The sequence below is a fragment of the Pteropus vampyrus genome, unplaced genomic scaffold (assembly GCF_000151845.1).
Source record: "Pteropus vampyrus isolate Shadow unplaced genomic scaffold, Pvam_2.0 Scaffold83, whole genome shotgun sequence".
In the NCBI taxonomy this organism is placed as follows: domain Eukaryota; kingdom Metazoa; phylum Chordata; class Mammalia; order Chiroptera; family Pteropodidae; genus Pteropus; species Pteropus vampyrus.
The window spans coordinates 5,236,188-5,257,914 of record NW_011888864.1 but is presented as its reverse complement, the minus strand read 5'-3'; the positions used below and the strand labels follow the sequence as shown (position 1 = coordinate 5,257,914).

Sequence of the window (21,727 nt, the reverse complement as noted above, 5' to 3'; positions counted from 1 at the left end):
TATTATATTATAAAAGCAGAAGTATAATTTAAGAAACAAAATAAAACACCTACTCCCACTCCCGTTACACCTTTCTTTCCCCAGAGCTAAGGACTGTCCTTCAGGGGCATATCCTCTTCACTAAGCTTCCAGACTTTTGCTGCTTGTCTATGTACCATTTCACAAGAATATATTTGTTTTGAATTTCAAAAATGTATATACATAGCATCCAATGTGTGTTTATTTATTTAGTTTGTTTTTATCTTCATGAATACTATGTTTTCCACACAACTAGATACTAAATCTAATTAATTTTAACTGCTCATAGAATAGTATCCCACTGTACTAATATAATATATCAGAAGTAATTCATTTTAAGTTTCTGGACTATAAACAATGCTGCAATAAACACACACATACTCTTTCACGGTAAATATCTATGAGCCTTTCTCTATGGTAAATCCCTAGGAGAGGAATTGCTGGGGTCTAGGAGTTAATGCATCTTTACATTTACCAGATATTGCCAAGCTGCTGTCCAAAGAGGACCAACCAAGAAAATGTGACACTAGCAATCTCTAAGTGTTCTCATTTCCTTATATTCTTGCTAATCTTTGACATTATCAGATATTTTATTTTTGCCATTTGATGGGTGTGAAATGTACATAACTTAGTTTTAATATTAATGAGATGAAGCATTTCATATGTGTATAAGTGGTAATTCCTGTATCTTCCTATGTGAATTGCCTGTTCATATTCTTTGCTCATTTTTGTATTTGAATATTTACTTTTTGATGGTATGTAGAAATTCTCAAGATACTCTGGATACTAATCTTTTGTCAGTTATGTGAGTTGTAAATATTATCTCTTAGTCTTAGTTTGGTTCTTTTTTCATTTGTTTTGCTTTTATCATTCAGATAAAATGTGTCTTTGATCATTCAGCAATTTTTCATTTTAATGTAATATAAGTTATAATTTTTTTTCTTTATGGATTTCACTTTGTGGTTAATATTAAGAAAACCACAACTACCCCAGGGTCAACTATAAATTCTACATGGTTTAAAAATGCTTGATGTTTTGCTTTTCATAGCTGGGTCATTCACTCATCTGGAATTCATTACTGAGTATGCTATGAGGTCGAGATATCAGTTTATTTTCTTAGATCTAGACAGTCAGTTATCCCAGCTTCACTTATTGATGGTCTCATCTCCACTGATTTGTTGTGATACTTCTGTTTTATGGATACATGGGTACCTCTTGGGGCTTTCTGTTCTGTATGTCCAAATTTCTATCCCTGTAATAATACTGACACGATTTTGCTTACTATAGCTTTACTTTCCTTTTCTATATTTTTGTTCATGCTCAGTCTTGAGAGAGGTTTATCAATTTAATTTTTTTAAAGAACCAGCTTTTGTCATTCTTGAGCTTTTCTATAGTTAGTATGCTTTTCCACACCATTAATTTCTTTCTTATGTTTGTTACTTTCTTCCTCCTACTTTCTTCAATTTTATTGTTACTTTTATTATAATTTATTAATTTTGATATATGACATATGACTAACTACTCTTTGATTTTTCTCTAACACATACACTAAAAGCTATAAATTTCCCTTTAATTGCTGATTTATCTATATCTTGCAAATATATATATCTATATTTATAAATTATTTATCTAAATATTTCAGGATTTTTTATTCCGATTTCTTCTGTAACTCATAAATTATTTAAAATATTGTCTTAATACTTCCAAATTCTGAGGAATATTTTTGCTATCATTTTTTAATCACAGTAGAGAACATTTTCTATACATTATCAATTTTTTGATAGTTACTATTTTATGACTTTGTAGAGGATACATTTTGTATTTGAAAATTGTAGAGGTCAGGGTTCTTTATATGTCCAGTAGAACAAATTTTTTTTATTGTGTCACATCTCATATTTTCTTTATTTTCCTGTTTGGTTTATGAATTTCTTAGAGAAATATGTTGATATCTTGAAATATGTTGAAATACGTTGATTTCGGATTTGCTAGTTTTTTAAATAATCTGGTTAATTTTTGTTTCATACATTTTAAGGGTCAGGAATTCTATACTTTCCGATGATTAGTTTATTTTGCAATGATTTAATTATGCTGTTTATTCTAATAATATTTGTTTTTAATTTTTTTCTGCTATTATTATTGCTAAACCACTTTTCTCATTAACTGCAAATAAATACTTATTCCTTGGATGCCATACACACTCATGTTATTCCTTTATTATAGAAAACAAGATATTTTGGAAAGTTGAACTCTAAAAGGATTCGAAAGAATAAGCATGGTGATATATGAAAACCTCTAAAAGATTATTATTAGAAAATTAAATTTATTAGTCATATTGTCTTCGACTAGGGAAATTTAAAAAATATATTACTCATATAGACTTTGAATTTTTTATACAGGGAAGACATAATTTTGCCTAATTCTGAATTATGAAAACTTTGCCCCCAAAACTTATCTTATCTTTATATCTCTCTATTGCCTATATATTTGGAAATCTATTTATATACCTTTGGGTCTGACCCAAACGTGAGCTCCATGAGGGGGCAGAAATCTTTATGTGTTTTGTGTTTATATGTTTATCTTGTTATGTTCTCAGGGTCAAAAGCAGTGTCTGGCACCTAGAAGGTGCTCAAAGAAATCTGTTGAATAATTGAATAATAAATGAATAAAGGCTGTTATATCACAACTCTTGTGCTATCATCTAAAAATCTTGCAGAAAAAAAATCTTTTCTAAAAAGTTCAAATAACTTAGAAATTTGTATCTTTTATTAACTAATTAAGTTTGTTATGTCTGGTAATATGATTCCTTCTACTTTCCCTCTTTTGCCAAGTACACATTTGAGCCTCCATGCATGCTCCCCTTTCTCAGGCAAAAACGCTCCTTCCTCCTTCAGAACATAAATGCAATCAATGTTGCAAGTAGACCTGCTATTCTGCCTACTTCAGCCATTCCTCTAAGTTCAAGAGCTGCATTTGTCTCCAGTTATTCAGCATTTTACGTTGTTTCATTTAAACTGCTGAATAGTGAACTTCCATACGACCTAATTCTTCTGAAATCAGGTGTCTGCTCAAAGGGCCTAGTATGGTGTTCTGAGCAAGCAGTGCCTAAACTCTGTTAAGTGACTGATTAGCTTCTGCTCCTATTGGGGAATTCCCAGTGTCTGCTCCATTTCATGGCTCAAAGGCATCTAAAAAGACCCATCTACCTCTTTCTGGTTGGTATTAAATTGAACACACTATAAGGCTTAAAGAAACTCATTTATGAATGTGCTAACGTAAAATAGCGGGGCTGGGTGATATGATCTCTATCCTTCTTTCTTACTCTAAAATCCTATTTTTCTGTGATTCAGCATAGTGTTGAGGCCCAGAGGCGGGGATTTTTAAGTCACATGCTTTGAAAGTCTGAACAAAACGACATCCTCATTCGGCACACATTAAAGGCGGCAATTGACTGAGTAACTGGTACCACACACGTGGAGCCTGGGGGACAGTGAATGACACAGTCCCATGTATAGCTACACAAACTAAAGAGCTCTGAAGTGAATGTGTGCGAATGAGTCTTAGCCATGAATCACACGGAGCAGCACGGTGCAATGCAGGCACATCTAGTTTTAATTCAATGCAGGATGACAGTCGACATTTTCATACTCTTGAATGCAAAGACTCAGACTCTGCAGCGATAGGCACCACTTCTGAATTCTGGCCCCATTTTCTATTCCTGCTAAGCCCCATAAGTTATTTCACCTCTGTAAGCTGTTTTTTTTTCTTCCACTATGCATTTCACAGCTGTGAGAATGGAGAGTAGCATATCAAAACCATAGTGAATAATAAGTGCTCAAAACCGTATGTGTCTTAATTATTATGACTGCAGAATGTCCAGAAGAACAACATAGAATGTTCTCCCTCAAACGCATATATTATTGGCAGAAAACTACACTTGCTGTTTTCCCATTTGTACTGATCATTAGAGCTGTTATGAACTCAGCACGCTTCCCGAGTTCATAAAGCATGGAAAGTTTTTATATGAAATTAGAAAATCTTTTTATCCTATGAATTAGGATTTTAAATTTCTATCGAATCTTCCTTCCCACCCCATCAATGCCGAATTCACCTACTGAGTTACAAAGAAGCATCCAATTTACATTTTGTGAGAGTGATATTACCTGCAATCAGTGCATCAGTTTCAGCTATTGTATTTTAATAACTTGCTGCACATCTTTTCAATTTGAACAATAGGAGATGCACCTTTCCATTGTCAGTGAATGAACGACACTGTTCCCAAAGGGTGAAATTTAGCAAGAGAATTGTGCTCTTAAATAATATGCCCCAAAGGCAGCAATGAGGAAGCTTGTAAAATAGTTACAGAGATTATTTACACCAGTTACATTACAATTTAATGCGACATCATGCTGTGTCTGCAAAAGAGAGCTCAAAGCATGTGGCTAGAAAAGAGTAAACGCTATGGTACTCCAACCAACCATTCTTACCTTGTTTTCATTGAAATTAGCAATAACTACTCCAACAAAAAGGGTCAGTCCAATCATGCAACCCAGGAATACAAAAACATGAATATAGATTCCATGCATCTGTATAAATGAAAAATACGATTATTCATCAAAGTAAGTGAAAGCAGCTGTATAAAGGATTGTGTTTAAAGGATCCCATGCGCTTGCTTACCGGCCCCACACGATGAATAATAACATCCCTCACTTCCACCCAGCCTTTCAAGGAGAGAACTTCAAACAATGCCAGCATAGCATTTCCCACATTGTCAAAATTAAAGTTCCGAGGATTCGCCCTGCAAGTCAGAAAGAGGAATGTTCTGTGAAATTCACCCTAACGCAAATATCTCTAGCTCTTTCCAATCTTGGGTGGGAGGGCATATTTAGCACTCAGAAGGTGGGCTATAGGGCATTTCTTTTGCTAAATCATAATAATGCATTAAAGAGTTATAATTTATTAATTATGTAATTAATTATTAGGTAATGATGGAGTGCTCTCAAGTGAAAACAGCAAAATGCTACACAACTTGAGTTGTAGCTCCAGAGGCTCTGGGAATACATTTTCTAGTTAGAAATTGTACAGGAAATTCTCCAGGGGGCATTGGAGTTCGGATATGAACTTTGAAATTGTTTTATAATAAAGGCATAAATTATAATTCCCCATGTTAGTACAGAAAGTGTAGAAAGAGTAGAATTTGGCTACTTTATTTCATTCTGTGGACTCCTGTGAATATCACGCTGTAAAGACATGATGCATTTGGAGATTACTTAGACAGCAAGCCAAGTTTGCTCATCGCCTGTTTCCAGACCACTCTCTCCCAGCTGGACTTTTTCTCTCACGAACTCTGAGTGTTCACAGTAGATACCCTTGTAGACCACAGTGCCCTGTCAACACCCACAGTGCACTGTCTACACCCATGGCAAATTCTTGATTCTACAACATTCTTGCTTCACTACTTTTTTGTGGGGGAGGGGGAGAGGGGATGTCTCATTCTTGTTTTTCTGACATGTTTTATATTTTTTTTCTTCCCAGTTACAAAAGTGGTCCTTCTACTATTCTTGCATTTCCTTTACCTTACGGGTCTTAGCTATCATTTTTGTTGTTAATAGAAGATCTAAGTGTTTTTTTCCCTTTCTCCCTTATTTTAAAAGATTAAGAGATTTAGACAACCACACACTGGAAAAATCATGACTATCACAATGCCACATCCTGAATGGGATGCAGAACTGAGCTCAGGATTATTGAAGAGAGTAGGCCTACTGAAGCCTATCTAAATTATATTTTGATAATTTTTTTTCCTGCTAGCTCATTTATAAAAATTTAATGATCTCGCTGGGGGGCAATCTTGTTTAGTATGTTTTCTATCCCTTTTCATATTTTTTAAACCACAGACCAATCATGGAATGTATCTTTATAAATTTTCTTTAGGACTCAATAGATGAGTATACAATAAGAAAACATAAAAATGAAGCTGACTTGCTCCTAAAGGTTTAAGGCTGAATGGTAGAAATGTTCTTTACATAGTGCAAAAACCCTACCGAGAAATTCATATTTCGAGATTTTGATTTACAGTTTTTAAGTATGAAAATATAAGCATATTCTTTTGGATTTTTCCAACAACTTTTCCTTTGGGGGTGTTTCAATTAAATTGAATATATTTTACAGCAGATAGAAGCTATAAGGATTCTACAGATACCACTCTTTCTCAATAAAGATTTTTTTTTTTTTAAACCAAGTGAGCCAGCTTTCAGAGCTGATGTTGAACTTTCTTACCCATCCATTTTCTTTATGTAAAAGTGCTTTTTTTAAGCTGAATTTGTAGAAACCCAAACTACATTCATGTTCCATATCCTTTAGAAGTTAGAATATTTTAAAAACAAACTTTTAGTCTAAACCAAAGAAAATAAAATAGAGGATTATAGAATTAAATAGTTGGAAGAATATAGCATGTTAAAAAAAATAAGGATGTCTCAGCTATAATCATATAAGATGTTTGTTTATGCTTTGTTCATGCACCTCAAATTAGAAAGTTTAAAACTTTATGTACAACCACAGAGGACTTCAATGAATCCCAGACAAAATCCATTATTGTCATTTTACCTGTAGCTCTTCCTTGATATGGAAGGCCCTTTAAATATCATCTTACACGGTTAACTTTTAAAGATTATAATCTGTCTACCCAGTTCAGAAAACTAAGACATTGGCTCTGACCTCGCAATTTGGTCAGTCTTTCACCTCCTAGTGAAAAGTGCTCTCATGTCTATCTACAGGATCATAAGGAGAACTGCTCCTCCTCTGGGAAGGTGGGAGAGGGACTTAGCCTCTGACCTTAGATGAGGAAATGCAGGGAATGATGGTGTCAAAAATGACACCCTGTATCTTACATATCTCTGCCATCTAGTCTAAAGAAATCAGAAGCTTTTCTTACTTCCTAGAAGGTGCCGACATATTTTTGCCTTGTACTCTGGCAATAGCATTGGAGCTGCCTTGATCTGTAAAACCTGGCTTCTGCCTAGCTCCTCCTGCTCACCTGCTCATGCCTCCTCTCCTTTCAACTGCCTAACTCCTATTCATCCTTCAAAAATTAACTGAATGTCTTCTTCTCTGGGTCCTTCTCCCTGGTCCTGCGTTAGGTGCCTCTTCTGTGTGTGTCACTTTACTCTTTGCCTGTCTATGTCCTATCCTGACTGATATATCAAGAAGCTAGAGAAACTTATACCTCAGGCCCTTCCCTGGCCCTTCCAAGCGTCTGGAAGGGGCCCAGCAGTAGGTACACATAGTCTCATGTTTTTATTAAACTTATAGAAGTAAGGTAATTTTATATTCTTTTTCTTAAAGAGTATACCCAAATCGTTTGACCCTGAGACTGTGCAAAAATTTGATCTTCTGCCTTGAGTATTTCTAGGTAACTTAAAATTACCTAGAGGTAAGCTTTAGTTGAGTGTTAAGTGAGTTTAGAGGCTTCGTGTAGCATCAGAGCCCTTAGTATATTATATTAAATTATTTATAATTTTACTTTCTGTTCTCCACTAGGTTCAAGCTCCTAGAGGTCAGGGCCATAGTGACATAATGCCTGGTGAAGAGTAAGCACTCAATCAAGACATTTATTGTAAAACTGAGTACTTTGTTGATCTTTCTCATGCATTCCATTTTTCTATATCCAAGATCTCCAATTAAAAGAAAACAAGAAATATTTATAATATGTTGATACGTTTAATTTTTTTTATCAAGGTAATTTTATCTCAAGTCCAAGTGATTTTGAAGAAAATGAATGTAGTCATCTGAAAAGAAAATACAGAAACCAGACTGCCTCCAGAATCAGATAGTACATATTTAAGTCCTAATTATAATTACCAATGCATTTCTCTAGGCCACTTCCCAGATATGGTTATTTTCTTAATCATAAATTAGTGAATATAAAATTCAAAATTTTCAGCTGCTAAATCTTGACAAGCTTACTAAAGTAGGAAAATGTAAAAATTATCATAGTTACGGATGACATTTATTTGATGGAAGAGTTATATTTCACTAAAACTAAGCCAATGAAAAAATATTCTGAACCAATGAACAAAAGCTATTGTGATGATATTTAAGTGATGCCTCTTTATTCACTTACTCTTTCAAAGTGTCACTGGACATGAAATCCCTAATAATAACTTACATAAAACATTACATTTCAGTTAACTTTAATTTTTACAATCAGAGGTAGCTGGTTTTATGGAACAGGTTGAATAACATAGGATATAAGTGGAAATAAGTTTACTTTTCTCCCAACACTGCCTTCTAGTATATTCTAGCTCCCTTCCTGACATCCTGGGGAGGTCCCAAAGCTTTTTGGTCACTTTCAGTTATGAGATCATTCTAAAAAGTTCACTCGATTTTGCATCAAACCTTGGCTCTCGTAACCCATACCAGGATCCCGTCCTCAGCAGCTCAGCACGCCCTGCGGCCTGAGAAGGTAAGAAGTGTTGGCTACTCTGTCCCACTACTCTCAGGCTACCCTCCGGTTTTTACAAGGCTGGAGTCAGAGAAATAGTTAGCGTCTATGTCTCTCAGGCTCTTGGACTCTGGCCATTGGTGCTCTTGTCATAGCAGCTATTGTTCTTTCATGGACTGCATATTTGTGTGTTCCTAATTCCTAAGAAACACTCCATATATTAATCACGTTTCTAGCTTCTATAAACTCGATACTTTATTATACACATGCTGGACACACTTTGTTCTGGACAACCCAATATAATGTCTGAGTCACACTGCTTTGGCTTCCTTCTTCCCTTATCACCCTTTTCCCACCCTCAGGTGTCCTTTTTAGGGTGTGCTTTTCAAATACAAGCCAAACAACCCAGAGTCCACACTCCTAACCACCTCCTTTATTGGACTTTCACACTCTGAGCCACCATCCATCTGCCCTACTCACCCCACAGCCAGGTACCAGACCATGAGGGACAGTCCCTGCGCCCAGAGCCCACTGAAATATCACACTAGCTAATCCTAAGTCTGCCTGCCCTGCTTCGCCCATTCCTTCCCAGGGAAACCACAGTAAAGGCCCTTGACCACAGTCCCTTTCCTCTGTCTCGTGACCAACCCTAGTGCTCCCCTGGGTGGCCCCCTGTGGTGTGGCATGGCCTTTCCTCTTGGGAAAAGCAACAAGCTATCTTTTCAATGGTAATTGTCTCTTGATTTGTTGACCTTACTATACCTCAAATTTCCCATTAATACACTATATTTTAAAACACTCCCCAGCACGAGGATGTGTCATTGTGCCATTCCCACTGTGAGGGTAGTCTCAGGTGACTCTCAGTCTCAGTCCTGCAAATACACCCACACTCTCTTCTGATAGGGGCTCCTGTTCTCCGAGACATAGCCCTTTGCAGCAGGGCTCCATCAAGAGGGCTCAGATCAAGTGGCCCAAGGCAGTGACAACTTGGCCCTCTGGGAACATCAGATAACTCTGCCCTGCCAGATAGGGAAGAGCAGTTTGCTCACAAAAGCCTTGCCAATCTTCTTGCCTTGCCAATCTCTGATATCACCTAGTCCTCCTGGGGGACCTTTCTTGGCTGGATTAGGATGCACCTTTTCCCATGACGAAGGGAGGAGAGATGCCATAGCATCTCTACTGAGCTCATTCACCTCGTAATGTTATCTTTGAGTGTAGTGTTTTCTTTTACATGAACTAGGTAATAGAGGTGGATAATCTTTCAGTATATTCTGCTGAGATTGCCTAGTGGTTCTCTTTAGAATATAATAATACTGTATCTCCTATTAACCTTTGCTTTGAGGCTTAGCCAAAATTCTAAAACAGTAGGAAAAAAATCTTATTTGTTCTTGATATAAATAAACTCTTTATGGTATAATAATGAGTTTTCACCTCACAAAAAGATAAATGTTTTATACGTCTTTAAATATTTATTTACATGTAAATTAGACTGCTTTTCTAGTTAACACTGGGATAAAGATAGTCCCATGCATTATATACTTTTCGACCTGTGCTGAAGCCACACATCCAAAATGAATCTTTCTTCATAATTCTTTGGCATTTAAAAAATAAAAACCCAATCTAAATTGTATTGAATTGTTTATAAAAGTGAATTTCATATTTGAGAAATGCCAAAGCAGTAACAATGAGTCTTAAGGGTACAAGTGGGTGAAATGTTATTCCTTTTAAAGAGTTTGACATTTAGTAAAGAACATCGATTGTGACAAAAGCAGAATAGTTGCTGTAGTTTACTCATTACTTTAAGAGGTAAAGTGAAATAAAAAGAAAAAGGATAGCAATTTAAAAGGACAAATGAAGTTGATAGAACACTTGGTACATCAATGAAGCAGACTGAGAAATTTTATTCATGATCATTAGTAAAATGGAAGAGAAAGAAGGTACTAAGTATTTCTAGATTTGATGTAAATGCTTGGAAAACTCATTTTCAAGAAAGATACATTTTAAAGGGAGAATTAGATAAAATCAATTGTGTTACCGATTATTCCTTTCTAGCATTTCCATAATGGAAATCCTTCAATGTCGATGGGTTTTAAAATTGAAATAGCTTTATGATTCAGGTAGCTTCTCTACAACTGTTATGAGGACATCAGATCTTTCCTTAAAGATGAGTTTAGTGTTAATTTAATTAAAATGTTTTAAAATTTTAAAAATTAAAATTTATTTAAAAATCTGATCGAAAATCTTTTTTAAAAGCTCCACTAATTTTTAAAGCCATGCGCACCCAGATAAACAAAGTTTTAAATACTGCAGTGATATTTCATTAGTTTCATGAAGCAATCTGGGACTCAGGGTGCCACTTGCTCCCTTATTTACTGTATTTTTGCATCCTCTTGTAATTCAGTGCTTTGAGTTGTGTTACTTGAAATCATTTTAACATCTCTAGCAGAATTACTTTTAGTTTCATACCATATTATACTGAGTTAAAACCTTATACTGACAAATATAGCATTCTTCAGGATATTTTTCTGATATCTTACCAAACACGAGGCACCCAAAATCCAGGTTTTTTCTCTCCAGGTCTTAATTTCAAATTTAAGTTCTTGGACACACTTACGTTAATTCTGAATATGCCATTGCAATCTTCCTAAAATAGGGGGAAAAAGAGATGGGGGAGGGAAACTGGTTAGAAAATGAACTCAGAAAAGATCAAAGATAAACACTTTTTTACAGAATAACTAAGTATCTGACAACAGTGATGTGGACAGCTGTCCAACAAATAATAACAAAGACTGTACAGATGAATGGTGAAAGTTGATGCTGAAAACATCAGTAAGTGGGCAAAGGATCTGAATAAGATATTCCTCCAAATAAAATATACAAAAGCCCAATGAGCATATGAAAAGATGCTCAGCATCACTAGGCATCAGGGAAATGCAAATCAAAACCACAAGGAAATATTACTCATACTCACCAAGAAGGCTATAATGAAAAACCAACAATAAACTTTCACAAGGTTGTAGAGAATTGAAATCCTCATACTAGACCCCTCACACACTGCTGGTGGGAATGGAAAATGGTGCATTTACTTTGGAAAACAATGTGGCCATTCCTCAAATGACCAAACGAAGTATTACTCTAAGACCCAGCAATTTTATTCCTAGGTATCTGCCCAAGAGAATATATATCCATAAAGAAATTTGTTGTGAATGTTTATATCATTATTATTACAAATGACTTTATAATAGTCAAAAGGTGGAAGCAGATCAAATGTTCATTAATGGGCAAATATAAAACAAAATGTGGTATACCCATACAATGGACTATTATTCAGTTATAGAAAGGAATGAAGTACTGATACACACTACAACATGCATGAACCTTGAAAGTAGGCTAAGTGAAAAAAGACAGCCACCAAAGACCACATGTTATATGATTCTGTTCATATAAAAGTTCAAAATCGGTAACTCTATAGAGACAGAAAGTAGTTAGTGGTTGTTTATGGATGGAGGTGTCATGGGGATAAGAGTTTGGAAGGTGATATTTAAATACAATGTTTCTTTACGAGGTGATGAAAATGTTCTAAAATTCACTGTGGTGATGGTTGTTCAACTCTGAATATGCTAAAAAAAACCTCATCAAACTGTACATTTGAAGTGGGTGAGTTGTGTTGTGTGTGAATTGTATCTCAACAAATCTGTTTAAAAATGGATTTAAAAGATAAAACATTAGTAAGAAGTTTTTGACTCATTTTATGTCTTCATTCTTCCTTTTGTTATTTTTAATTCTTTGGCTATAATTGTCATATTTTGAACCTAAACCTCGTATCTGGGTTCAAGGTGCACACACTTGAATATTTCAACAGAACTTCAAATTTTAATCTGTTTAAAGTCAGCTTCGACCTTAAAACACGTATTCTGGCTTCCCCATTTCTGTCCATGGACCAGCATCCTATCATCCTCCAACATCAGCATCTCAGAGTTGTCTATAGCTTTTTCCTATTCACATCATCAATGTCTCCATTCTTATTTCAACTGGTTTAATACCAACATTACAGCTCTCTAGATTACCAGTAAAATTCTTTAAAAACCTTTTTATGCAACTAATATTCTCTTAAATGATAACACATCAATAAACTTACTTATAATTACTCAAAGACAAACTCAATTGACATTTTGGTGTATATCCTTCCGGTCTTTATTACTATGCATATAGGAGGCTGTACAGTTTTTACTCTTTCGTAGCCCACTTTTTCAGTTAAAATATATCCTCATACATATTTATTTACAACATTATTCCAAATAGCTATGCTGTGGTGTGTCGTATCTAGCCCCTGTGATGCACTTGGCCTTACTGTCTCTTCTAATTTGCCGTTCTGAGCCTCCCAGATCTCACTTTAGATTGGGTGAGACAGCTTGGTGTTCTGGGTTAAAAACATTGACTATGGGGCCAGGTTGCCTGGATATGGATCTCAGCATCCCCAGTTATTGGGTAGTGACCCTGGATAAGTCACCCTTTGACAATGGACCTATGTATCCCTGTTTTCCTCCTCAGTAGAGAGTGGGTAACGATGGTAGTTCTTGGTATAGTACCTGCCCTTTGTGAGCACCAATAAGTGTCTGATTTCTTTTCTTACAAACATTTGATGAGTTCTCACTTTTCATCAAAGACATTCCAACACCCCCAAACAGGCATTCCAGGTCCTTTGGGATCTCTTCCTAAACTACATATACTTCTGGCCTTGTTTTTCAATTCATTTATACATGGAAGGGAAGGGAAGTTTAGCATGTACTATCGGGGTTGGGTTAGGTTCTTTACATAAACAAACTTAGTTTAATCTTTGTAATATCACTGTGTGAGAAGTGTTATAGAGGAGAAAATAGGTTCAGAGGGATTAAGTGCTCAGAACAAACCATCACACCTTCTTCCTTTATTCTTCTAGAATTCTCTCTCCTCCCTAAAGCATTCTCAGCACAGTAGCCCCAGGTGGAAGCATTATTTTCCATACTTCAGAGATTGCACATTACTTCTGCTCTTTATGTGCTCTTTTTAAATTCTGAGTTTATATCACAGTTGCTTAAACATGAAACACACATTCTGATTGGACAGAAAATGCTGCAAAGCGGGGGTAGTTCTCATTTCACCTATCACGGTGCCTATTACATTACTGATATTTAATAACTATCTGTCAAGAGGTATCTTCAGCATTTGTTTACAGGGCTTTGTGACTAAGTTCTGGGCTCCATATCTCTATCTAAAATGATCTCAAGATTTCTGCTGTCAAGTTTTAAGAAAAAGAGCAGAGGGAGAAAGTGCTCAGGCAGACGCCAAGCAAAAAACAGGTTCTCCCAAATGAGGAACATGGCACCAACAACTCAAGCTGTGTCATCTTTCAATATAAGCTATGCGATCCAAATGTTGGGATATCTAGCTTCCCCTTATTCTCTGGGTTTGTTTCTTTTAGAAAAATGGACTGAGGTAGAACTGATGTTCCCTTCACCTACATGGTCTTCTTGGCCTTAGACTCTTATATTAGAGCTAGAAAAAAATTTGTTCTGATGTAAAGACACAGAATGTCTCATTATGCCAATTTCTTTTCAATTATTCTGCTTATTGTGGATATTCTCCATGATGGCTAAGATCTCAGGCTTTCCTTATGAGCTTACACAGAGGCCTCATTGCTTGGATAAAGAGGATAAATGCATCATGATATTTGTGTGTTCGTCCACTCATTGTGTGCTCTGTCTTCTATACATCACCAATCTTTAGCTTGGGCTGGGGATGAGTAGACAGTATAAAATCACAACGCTCTTAGCCATTATTAATATACTGAGTCATCCAAGATTCCTACTGGGCTTCATTCTGAAGTGTTGTTATTATCTTTCTGGCCTCTATTCAACGTGGGTCTAAAATAACCCCTCTTTCCTTACGCAAGATTGTAGACTAATGCATTGGTTCTTTATGACTTCCTTCGCTAGCTAATTTGGTACATTATGACCTTTGTAATGTGTTCCTTGTTCTGCTTCTCAGGTTTATCAAAGTTCCTGGAACCTTTGGGGAGGGGAGTTAAAGGAAGCAGTGACCTAGGTGGTGCCTTGTGAAATAACATAAGGTCTCCCCAACCTAAGAAGGTCTCTTCTGCTTTGCCATTTCCTCAAATCCTCATTATGAATATAATTGATTACGTATTTTGACTAGACAAAGATATTATCTGTATTTTATAACTATTAGAGAGCTAATAATTTTTAAAATTGCAAGCCTGAAAATTTCAGTAGGAATTTTTAAACTGATATAAAATCTATATTAGATAGCCATGGTTGCTGGAAGTATGTACAGTATTTCAGCTCTATTAATCCTTTTGGAAACATGCATTTTAATGGACTCAAGGCAGTATTTTATATATATGAATAAGGAAATATTTTTGCTAGTTAATATATCAGCAGTACTTGGTTTACTACATTAATCTATTTGTAACATAAGGTAAAATTCTAAGAGAATGGGACACTGGATGGTGTAACTGATATTGGCTAAGTATTATCCAAACTGTGTCCATTTTTTTCTATAGAATACACCTCTAAACTACACATCGCAATCTCCCTTCCAGTCCGGTGAAGCCATGCTCTTTTCAGTGGAACATGGGTTGCAATAAGGTGTGTTGCCTCTAGGCTCCGCCCAGAGCCCCCTCAGATAGAGATGGTTCTCTCTGTTCTTTTGGGCCAGCTAAATAGAGAAGACTTTGAAAAATAGAGAAAGGTAGGAACAAAAGACAGAAGAACCTTGAGTCCCTGAGAGGTCATTGGAAGAGAGCTGTCCAACTTATCCAAGATGCAATATATTCCTTTCATTATGTTCAGCAACTGAAATACTGGGGTCATTCCAGAAGCTAGTCTCCTCTCAATAACACTGACTAAAGAAACGTGTAGTAGCAAAAGTATTCATGCTTAAATCTTTGTTAGCTGTCCTCATGGGGAAGATTCTGGGCAGCTAAGAGCTAATGCAAGGCATTGGCTTCTAATGGAGAGAATGCTGGGGTGGAGCAGTATTAAATAAGCGTGTGAAAGTCAAACTTTGCCTTTTGTATTTTTGGAGGGGGTGCACTTTGCTGACATGTGAGCCTCATGTGACCACAGAGGCAGGATTAAGTCAGGGAAAACCTAAAGGGAAAGTTTCAAAGGTTCACAGCTATAAACATCTGCAATCTTGAAAGACTATGAAGAAGATGTCAATAGTGGATTGAAATTGGAATAGGAGAGAAGAGGAAAATTCCCTGATATGTGTTTTTAATTTTATAAACCTTTGCTAGAACAAAGAACCGCACTGCATGCTTTAAGTAAAAGGAGTTCATGGGAAGAGAATTCTTAGAGTTCTGTCAGGGGGTTCTTGAAGCCACCTCAGCCAAGTGCTTACCAAGGACTGGTAAACTAGCTTAATTTTATTCCAAAAGATAGAAAAGAACATCTTACCCTTCTAATAATGTTGGGATCATTGCACTTTGCCAGTTTTCCAGCAAAAAGCTGAACTCCAAAGCTTGCAAAAACAAGCATTAATGTCAGCAAAAGAATGGAGACCTGAAAGAAATTGGTGAGATATCAAATCTCTTGGTAAAACATTAAACAGTAGGTTTGGTTTGAACAGCAATATGAACAGGATGTTTCTGATAACTTTCTATGAAATTCATGATCTTTTGAGGATATCTTTTCACTTCTCCACCACAGGTCATTCAATTAGCCTTACCGAAATATTAAAAGAAGGAAATTAACAACAAGTTTTGAATTTTTAGAATAAAAACATATGACTTTCATGTAGGAAAACGGGCCAAGGTATTTTTGACATGACTTAGATTTTTCTGTTTTTAAAGTCAACACGTGGATCTATTTTATTGAATATAACAAAAGAAAATCGTTTAAATGGTTATATTTTCCCCATTTTCTCAAAATGGATTCATATTAGCAGAGCACAAATTAGAGTGACAGTGGCTTTGCTTTCCTGTGAGCATGAGGGCATATGGATGTGCTGCTCAGAGAGGATTAGAGTTAACTCAGTCCTGAAAAGCAAATCTGTTAATTGACTCATGCTCCCTCTACTGGATGACTGCTCTGGTCTCCACAGAGAAAGTGGCAAAGGGAAGAAACTGAACAAACTATTGACCTGTGCTAGTTGAATAATCTAAAATATACCTTAAATATACTAAAATTACACAGAAATATCATCAGAAGAAAGACAAATAGATTCTCTTTTAAAATCTATTGAGGGTCAAAGAGGCATATATATTAGCTATCAAATGATATTCTGTTTTCCTTCAATTCCAGCTGTGCAAAAGCCACCATTTATGGCGTTATTGCAAAGAAAATGTGTAATTTTAAGAGCATCTTTAAAAAATGTTAGCAACTATATGCCTACAGTAACATTACAACCTGTCTTTAAAATACCTTTCAATCAATTACAACTACAGCCGTTCTCTCATCATAGACATGTTTCTAGAAAGCAAGATTTAAAACAGGCTTATATAAATTAATTCTCATTTTTGATGCACAAGCATAACTCATTAAGAATAAAAAAGTCCTTTGATCACTCCTTTGTAGGTCAAAGATCCTTCTGGAACAGATTATGAGCAGTGAGCCTCTTACACGTTGTTTTATCTGTAGCCCTGCTCTTAGAAGACCTTAAATCAATGTTTGCTCAACTAAATCAATGTTTTCCCTTTCAATCACATTTGGAAGTATTCATTACTGGACATTTAAGTTACTTAAAGTAAGGTGTACTTGTATGTTACATTTTCTTAGTTCGTCTTATGTTAACATTCTAAAGATGAGAGACAAATTCTATTGCTATATGCTTTAAGAGACATATAGAAGGAGATTATCAACTCAAATGTGTTAATTCCTAATATCATTTGTAAAGTAGATGCTTTTGAATCTTCTTATCCTTAATTTCCAGATGGGGAAACTAAAACTCAGAATAGAAATTAAGGTCAAGAGTTAGAAATGGAAGTGTCAGCAAATACTATCTCTTCGATTCTCCTGTCATCTTATTTTCCAGAGTGCTTCTCTTTAGTTAACTAAAAATGTTTGTTGAATTAAATATACCGATAAGCCAGGGATATTCATGGGTAAAGTTTCTGAATGTGTGTTGTGCTTTGTTAGCACCTTTATAATCCTCTGGCAAAAAACAAAATTGTAGACTCAACCTTGACAAGCAAGACTTAATTTATTCCCTCATTTGCTACACTATAGAGTTGGATTACGTGCACTGGAAGCCAAGGTAACTGTAACATACCAAAAAAATTTCCTTGAAGCCACTGAAAAGCTCTCGAACAACTTTCCTCATCTGCGGTACCAGTTTGAATATCCGCAGGGGTCTCAGGCACCGAAGAACCATTAGGAGCTGAGCTCCTGATTCAGCTGGCACATTTTGAGGCATCCAACAAAGAAATATCAAGCTGACCTAGAGGGGAAAAATAATCTCTGGAATTTATGCAATTTATTCTCTACAGTCTACATTTCTACATTTTCTGAGAGCCAAGTGACCATAACTTTCCTATAGCAGAGATTCAGTGTGTAATGTGGGACAAGCATTCACCAGGTGTGTATGCAGTTTCTTAGCTCTCAACTATGAACCCAGTCTAGACCTGTTAGTGGCCCCAAAGGAGAGCCACTAACAGTTTCAATCATGTTGACATCAGTGGGGCCTCCAGTTTGTTCATTAAGTGAAGGGACAGAATGCACTAGTGTACACATGGTATGGCCACCCCCATTTTACACTAAACCTTATGCTTGACCTGATACTATTTTATTAACAATCTAAACATGCTACACTTAATGGTCACAATTCTTGTTGCGTTGAAAAAGACATTGATTTTATGCCTTGTTGGACATAGAGAAAAAAATGAAAGTTCTCTGAGTCACTTCCTATGGTTTCTCAAATTATTTTAACAAAATAGTTGAATGGTCTTTCCTAGCCCGATATTTTATGCCTTTGAATTGAGAGAATGGTCCATCCACACTCATTTTAGTTTGCTCTTAGCAATAAAGGGCTCATCAATCAATTATATGATATAGATTTTTTTTTTTTAATATAAGAGCCACAAGAATGGGGAGAGGACAAACTAGATTTACTATCTTAGTCCTTATTTATGTATGTCTTATGTATACATGAAGGCGACTGATATATTTGAACCATAGCTATGGATATTTTAAATGCTTTTAATGTGGATTTTATATGCATGCCTCTTATTTGGCTATAATGGACTACTTAAGAATTCAGTTTTGGCATCTAACTTTTTTGACTCACATATCTCATCCTTGTACCAAGAAATGCAGGAGATTTTACAAAACCATTACATTTTACATTTAGGAAATAATCAAAGACTTACAAGATATATAAATATGTCCATTACTCCACCAAAGTCCCTGATGACAGCAGTTGGAGTGAAAAATAAGCCATCTGCCATAATCTTCAGATTAAGCTCAATGCTCATGAATATCACAAATACATACTCAGCAATCTGAAATGGGCAAAAGGCAGTTTGATCACAAGGAGCAGAAAAATTGCAGGTCAGTGGTTTTCCTCAGACCTGTGAGCTGAGATTCAGTAGTGATACCTGCAAAGTAGGTGCGTGCATGACTCTTCGAAAGGGGGATTCGAACATCATGGAAATGCAGGAGCAGATGGTTACGATGATCATGACCCAGTCCAGGTAAGTCACCAATCCCAGCAAATCACTGCCAAACACCAAACATAACTGAGAAACACAAATGGTCTAGGCAGGGCCACTAAAGTCAGAGAAGATGCTTCTGTGATTGTTAATGTGACTCGTATATTTTTATAAATCTCCACTTGTCTATTTCACGGCACGATATAGCAAGAAAACAAAGGAAAATTTTTACATTTTTATGCAACATAAAATAGTACACAGAAACTTCAAATGTGCATAGAAAACAGTTTGTGACGCTTACTAAAGTTGATGGTACTTTGTATTTTTCACAGCTCCTGTGACGGGATCTGTTTTAGATCTGTAAGAGAGAATCAACATATAAAGTTCTGCATCATAAAAGGGTGTTATAACCTAGCATCAGTGTAGTTATCAACATCATACACTTAAAACCTTTTTTTATCCTTTATAAAATGTCCATTATAATATATGTTAACTGTCTGTGACTTTGGAAGGCAAAGAACATTAGATGAAAGAAAAGTCAGAAGAGCCTGCAGTTGATACTTAGGAAAGAAAAGTTTTATATTTCTCGAAATTTGATATTAGAATTTGTGATTCCACTCAACAATTTCTGACATGGATACTACAAAATTAAATTCTGATATTCATTAAAAAACACTCAGTTAAATCTTTCTTAGCCGTTCAAGGATGTTCCTTATAATTATTTAATTAAATATCTATAAATTCAATAGAGTTCTTCACCTTGTATTTAACTGCAATCTTGTCGAGTAATTTATATAGAATTTCTTGGAGTGGGGACTTATAACTTTTACTTTCAAGGAACCAATCTTCAGCAAAGCTCCTGATGGTGCTTGTGAATGTACTCTCAGTTACAACAAAGTCTTCCTTGGCCTACATCAACTGCGTTGCTGACTAGGAGAATTATACCACACTAAATAGAGTGGAGAATTAGCTATTAGATGTTGACATGGAAGCAGCCAACAGGATAATTCCAGATGAAAAACCCACTTTGGAACTTACAAATCAACTCTAAGTTGCTAGCTTCTTCCTTTACTTTGTGAAAATTCAGGGCAGTTTTTAATGATTGTTACTCAAGTACTTTAAATTGTGAAGGTCTTTCTAGAGCGACAGTCTGGCACTCAGAGAGAGCCATGCACTAACTGGTGTCCTTTAGAGAAGCCCGTAACCTCCGCTGACCTCTGTGCCCTCCTCTTTTGGAAGCGGGGGGACACACATTAGATGGTTGCTGAGGTCTCAAGTCCTGAAATGTTACAGTAGTGTATCAGTTTATTAAGACTGTTGAAACACAGACTGAGTGGCTTAAACAACAGAAACTAATTTCTCATAGTTCTAAAGGCTAGAAGTCTGAGATGGAGGTGTCAGCAAGGGTGCTGCCTTCTGAGGGCTGAGAGAAGGATCGGTCCCAGGCCTCTCTCCTTGGCTTGTAGATGACCGTCTTCTCTCTGCGTCCTCGCATAGTCTCACCTATGTGTCTGTGTCCAAACTTCCTCGTCTTATAAGGACTCCAGTCATGTTGGATTAGGGCTCACTCTAATGACCTCATTTTAATTGATTTTTTTCTTTAAATTCCCAACCTCAATTACATTCTGAAGTACTAGAGGTTAGAACTTCTATATATGAATTTTTTCGTTTTTTTTTTTTCTCTCACAATTCAGCTCATAACAGATAGAAAATATCATATGCTACTGATTATCAACAAGGAGATCAATTTACTTAAGTGACAGTGTCAGGGAAGGTCCAACTACAGATGGGAAAGTATTTCCTACACTTCCTCCAGGACTCTTAATGTCTTCAGGATATTTGCTTAAAGTTATGCACGACGAAAATTCCATTTCATACACTGGTTGCCTGCTAAAATTGGCTTGGGTCATCACAAGTGCAGCATGCTCCAGGCTGAGTACACTGACAGCCTCTTGCACACTTCTTCCATGTGGGTGGGGATAGAGACAGTGGCCAGTGGGTTTTCTTCTTGTAACAGTTGGTAATGGAAATATCAGTCAACTTTCTTCCTACTTTACATTATTCTAGAATAAACCAATTAGGGTTTTTTAAATTTAAAAAAATTTTTTTTACCATAAAGGAACTACAAGTCTGAAAGAAGGTGTGTGCAGTGACCTTCACATGTCATTGAGTCTCCCTTTGCTTCCAAAATAAAATATGGAGTTAATAACACTGATATAAACATATTGGGCAACAGTTAAAATGAACGAATAAAAACAAAAATGGCCGTTAACTGTTTTATAAACGTTTATAAATGTTAACCACTTGGAACCTTTGTTTGTTTTCCACCTGGTTGGCTGCTCAGCAAATAGGAGCAGCATGATTAATTAGCCCACAGTTTATTTTGTGACCCCATTAAGATTACACGTTCTTTCTTGCTTGTATGACAACCCCCCCTGCTGTTTGTACGACTCAGGCCGAACACCTGGCTGAAATTGAGTGTACTTACGCATTGAAACGTGCCCGGACCACCACCCGGCAGAAGTTTCTGAACCTGTGCTCCCGTCCAACGATGAACAGTGGCTTATCGAAGTACGGATGATTCTCTCGCAGTTCCTCCTCTTGCACTTTCCTTGAAGGGG

At 36.1% G+C, this 21,727-nt stretch overlaps 1 protein-coding gene across 1 annotated transcript in view; it reads right to left on the bottom strand.

The window, feature by feature from the left end:
• Nucleotides 1-21,727, bottom strand: part of NALCN (sodium leak channel, non-selective) — a 292,340-nt gene that overhangs the window by 23,848 nt on the left and 246,765 nt on the right. Inside the window, exons 21-29 of the mRNA XM_023532439.1 lie at nt 21,595-21,719; nt 19,408-19,464; nt 19,053-19,173; nt 18,825-18,956; nt 17,729-17,896; nt 15,916-16,020; nt 10,993-11,099; nt 4,693-4,813; nt 4,503-4,601 (exon numbers count right to left, since the gene is read on the bottom strand). Of these exons, the coding sequence (XP_023388207.1) occupies nt 4,503-4,601; nt 4,693-4,813; nt 10,993-11,099; nt 15,916-16,020; nt 17,729-17,896; nt 18,825-18,956; nt 19,053-19,173; nt 19,408-19,464; nt 21,595-21,719 (1,035 nt within the window). The remainder of the gene's footprint in view (nt 1-4,502; nt 4,602-4,692; nt 4,814-10,992; nt 11,100-15,915; nt 16,021-17,728; nt 17,897-18,824; nt 18,957-19,052; nt 19,174-19,407; nt 19,465-21,594; nt 21,720-21,727) is intronic.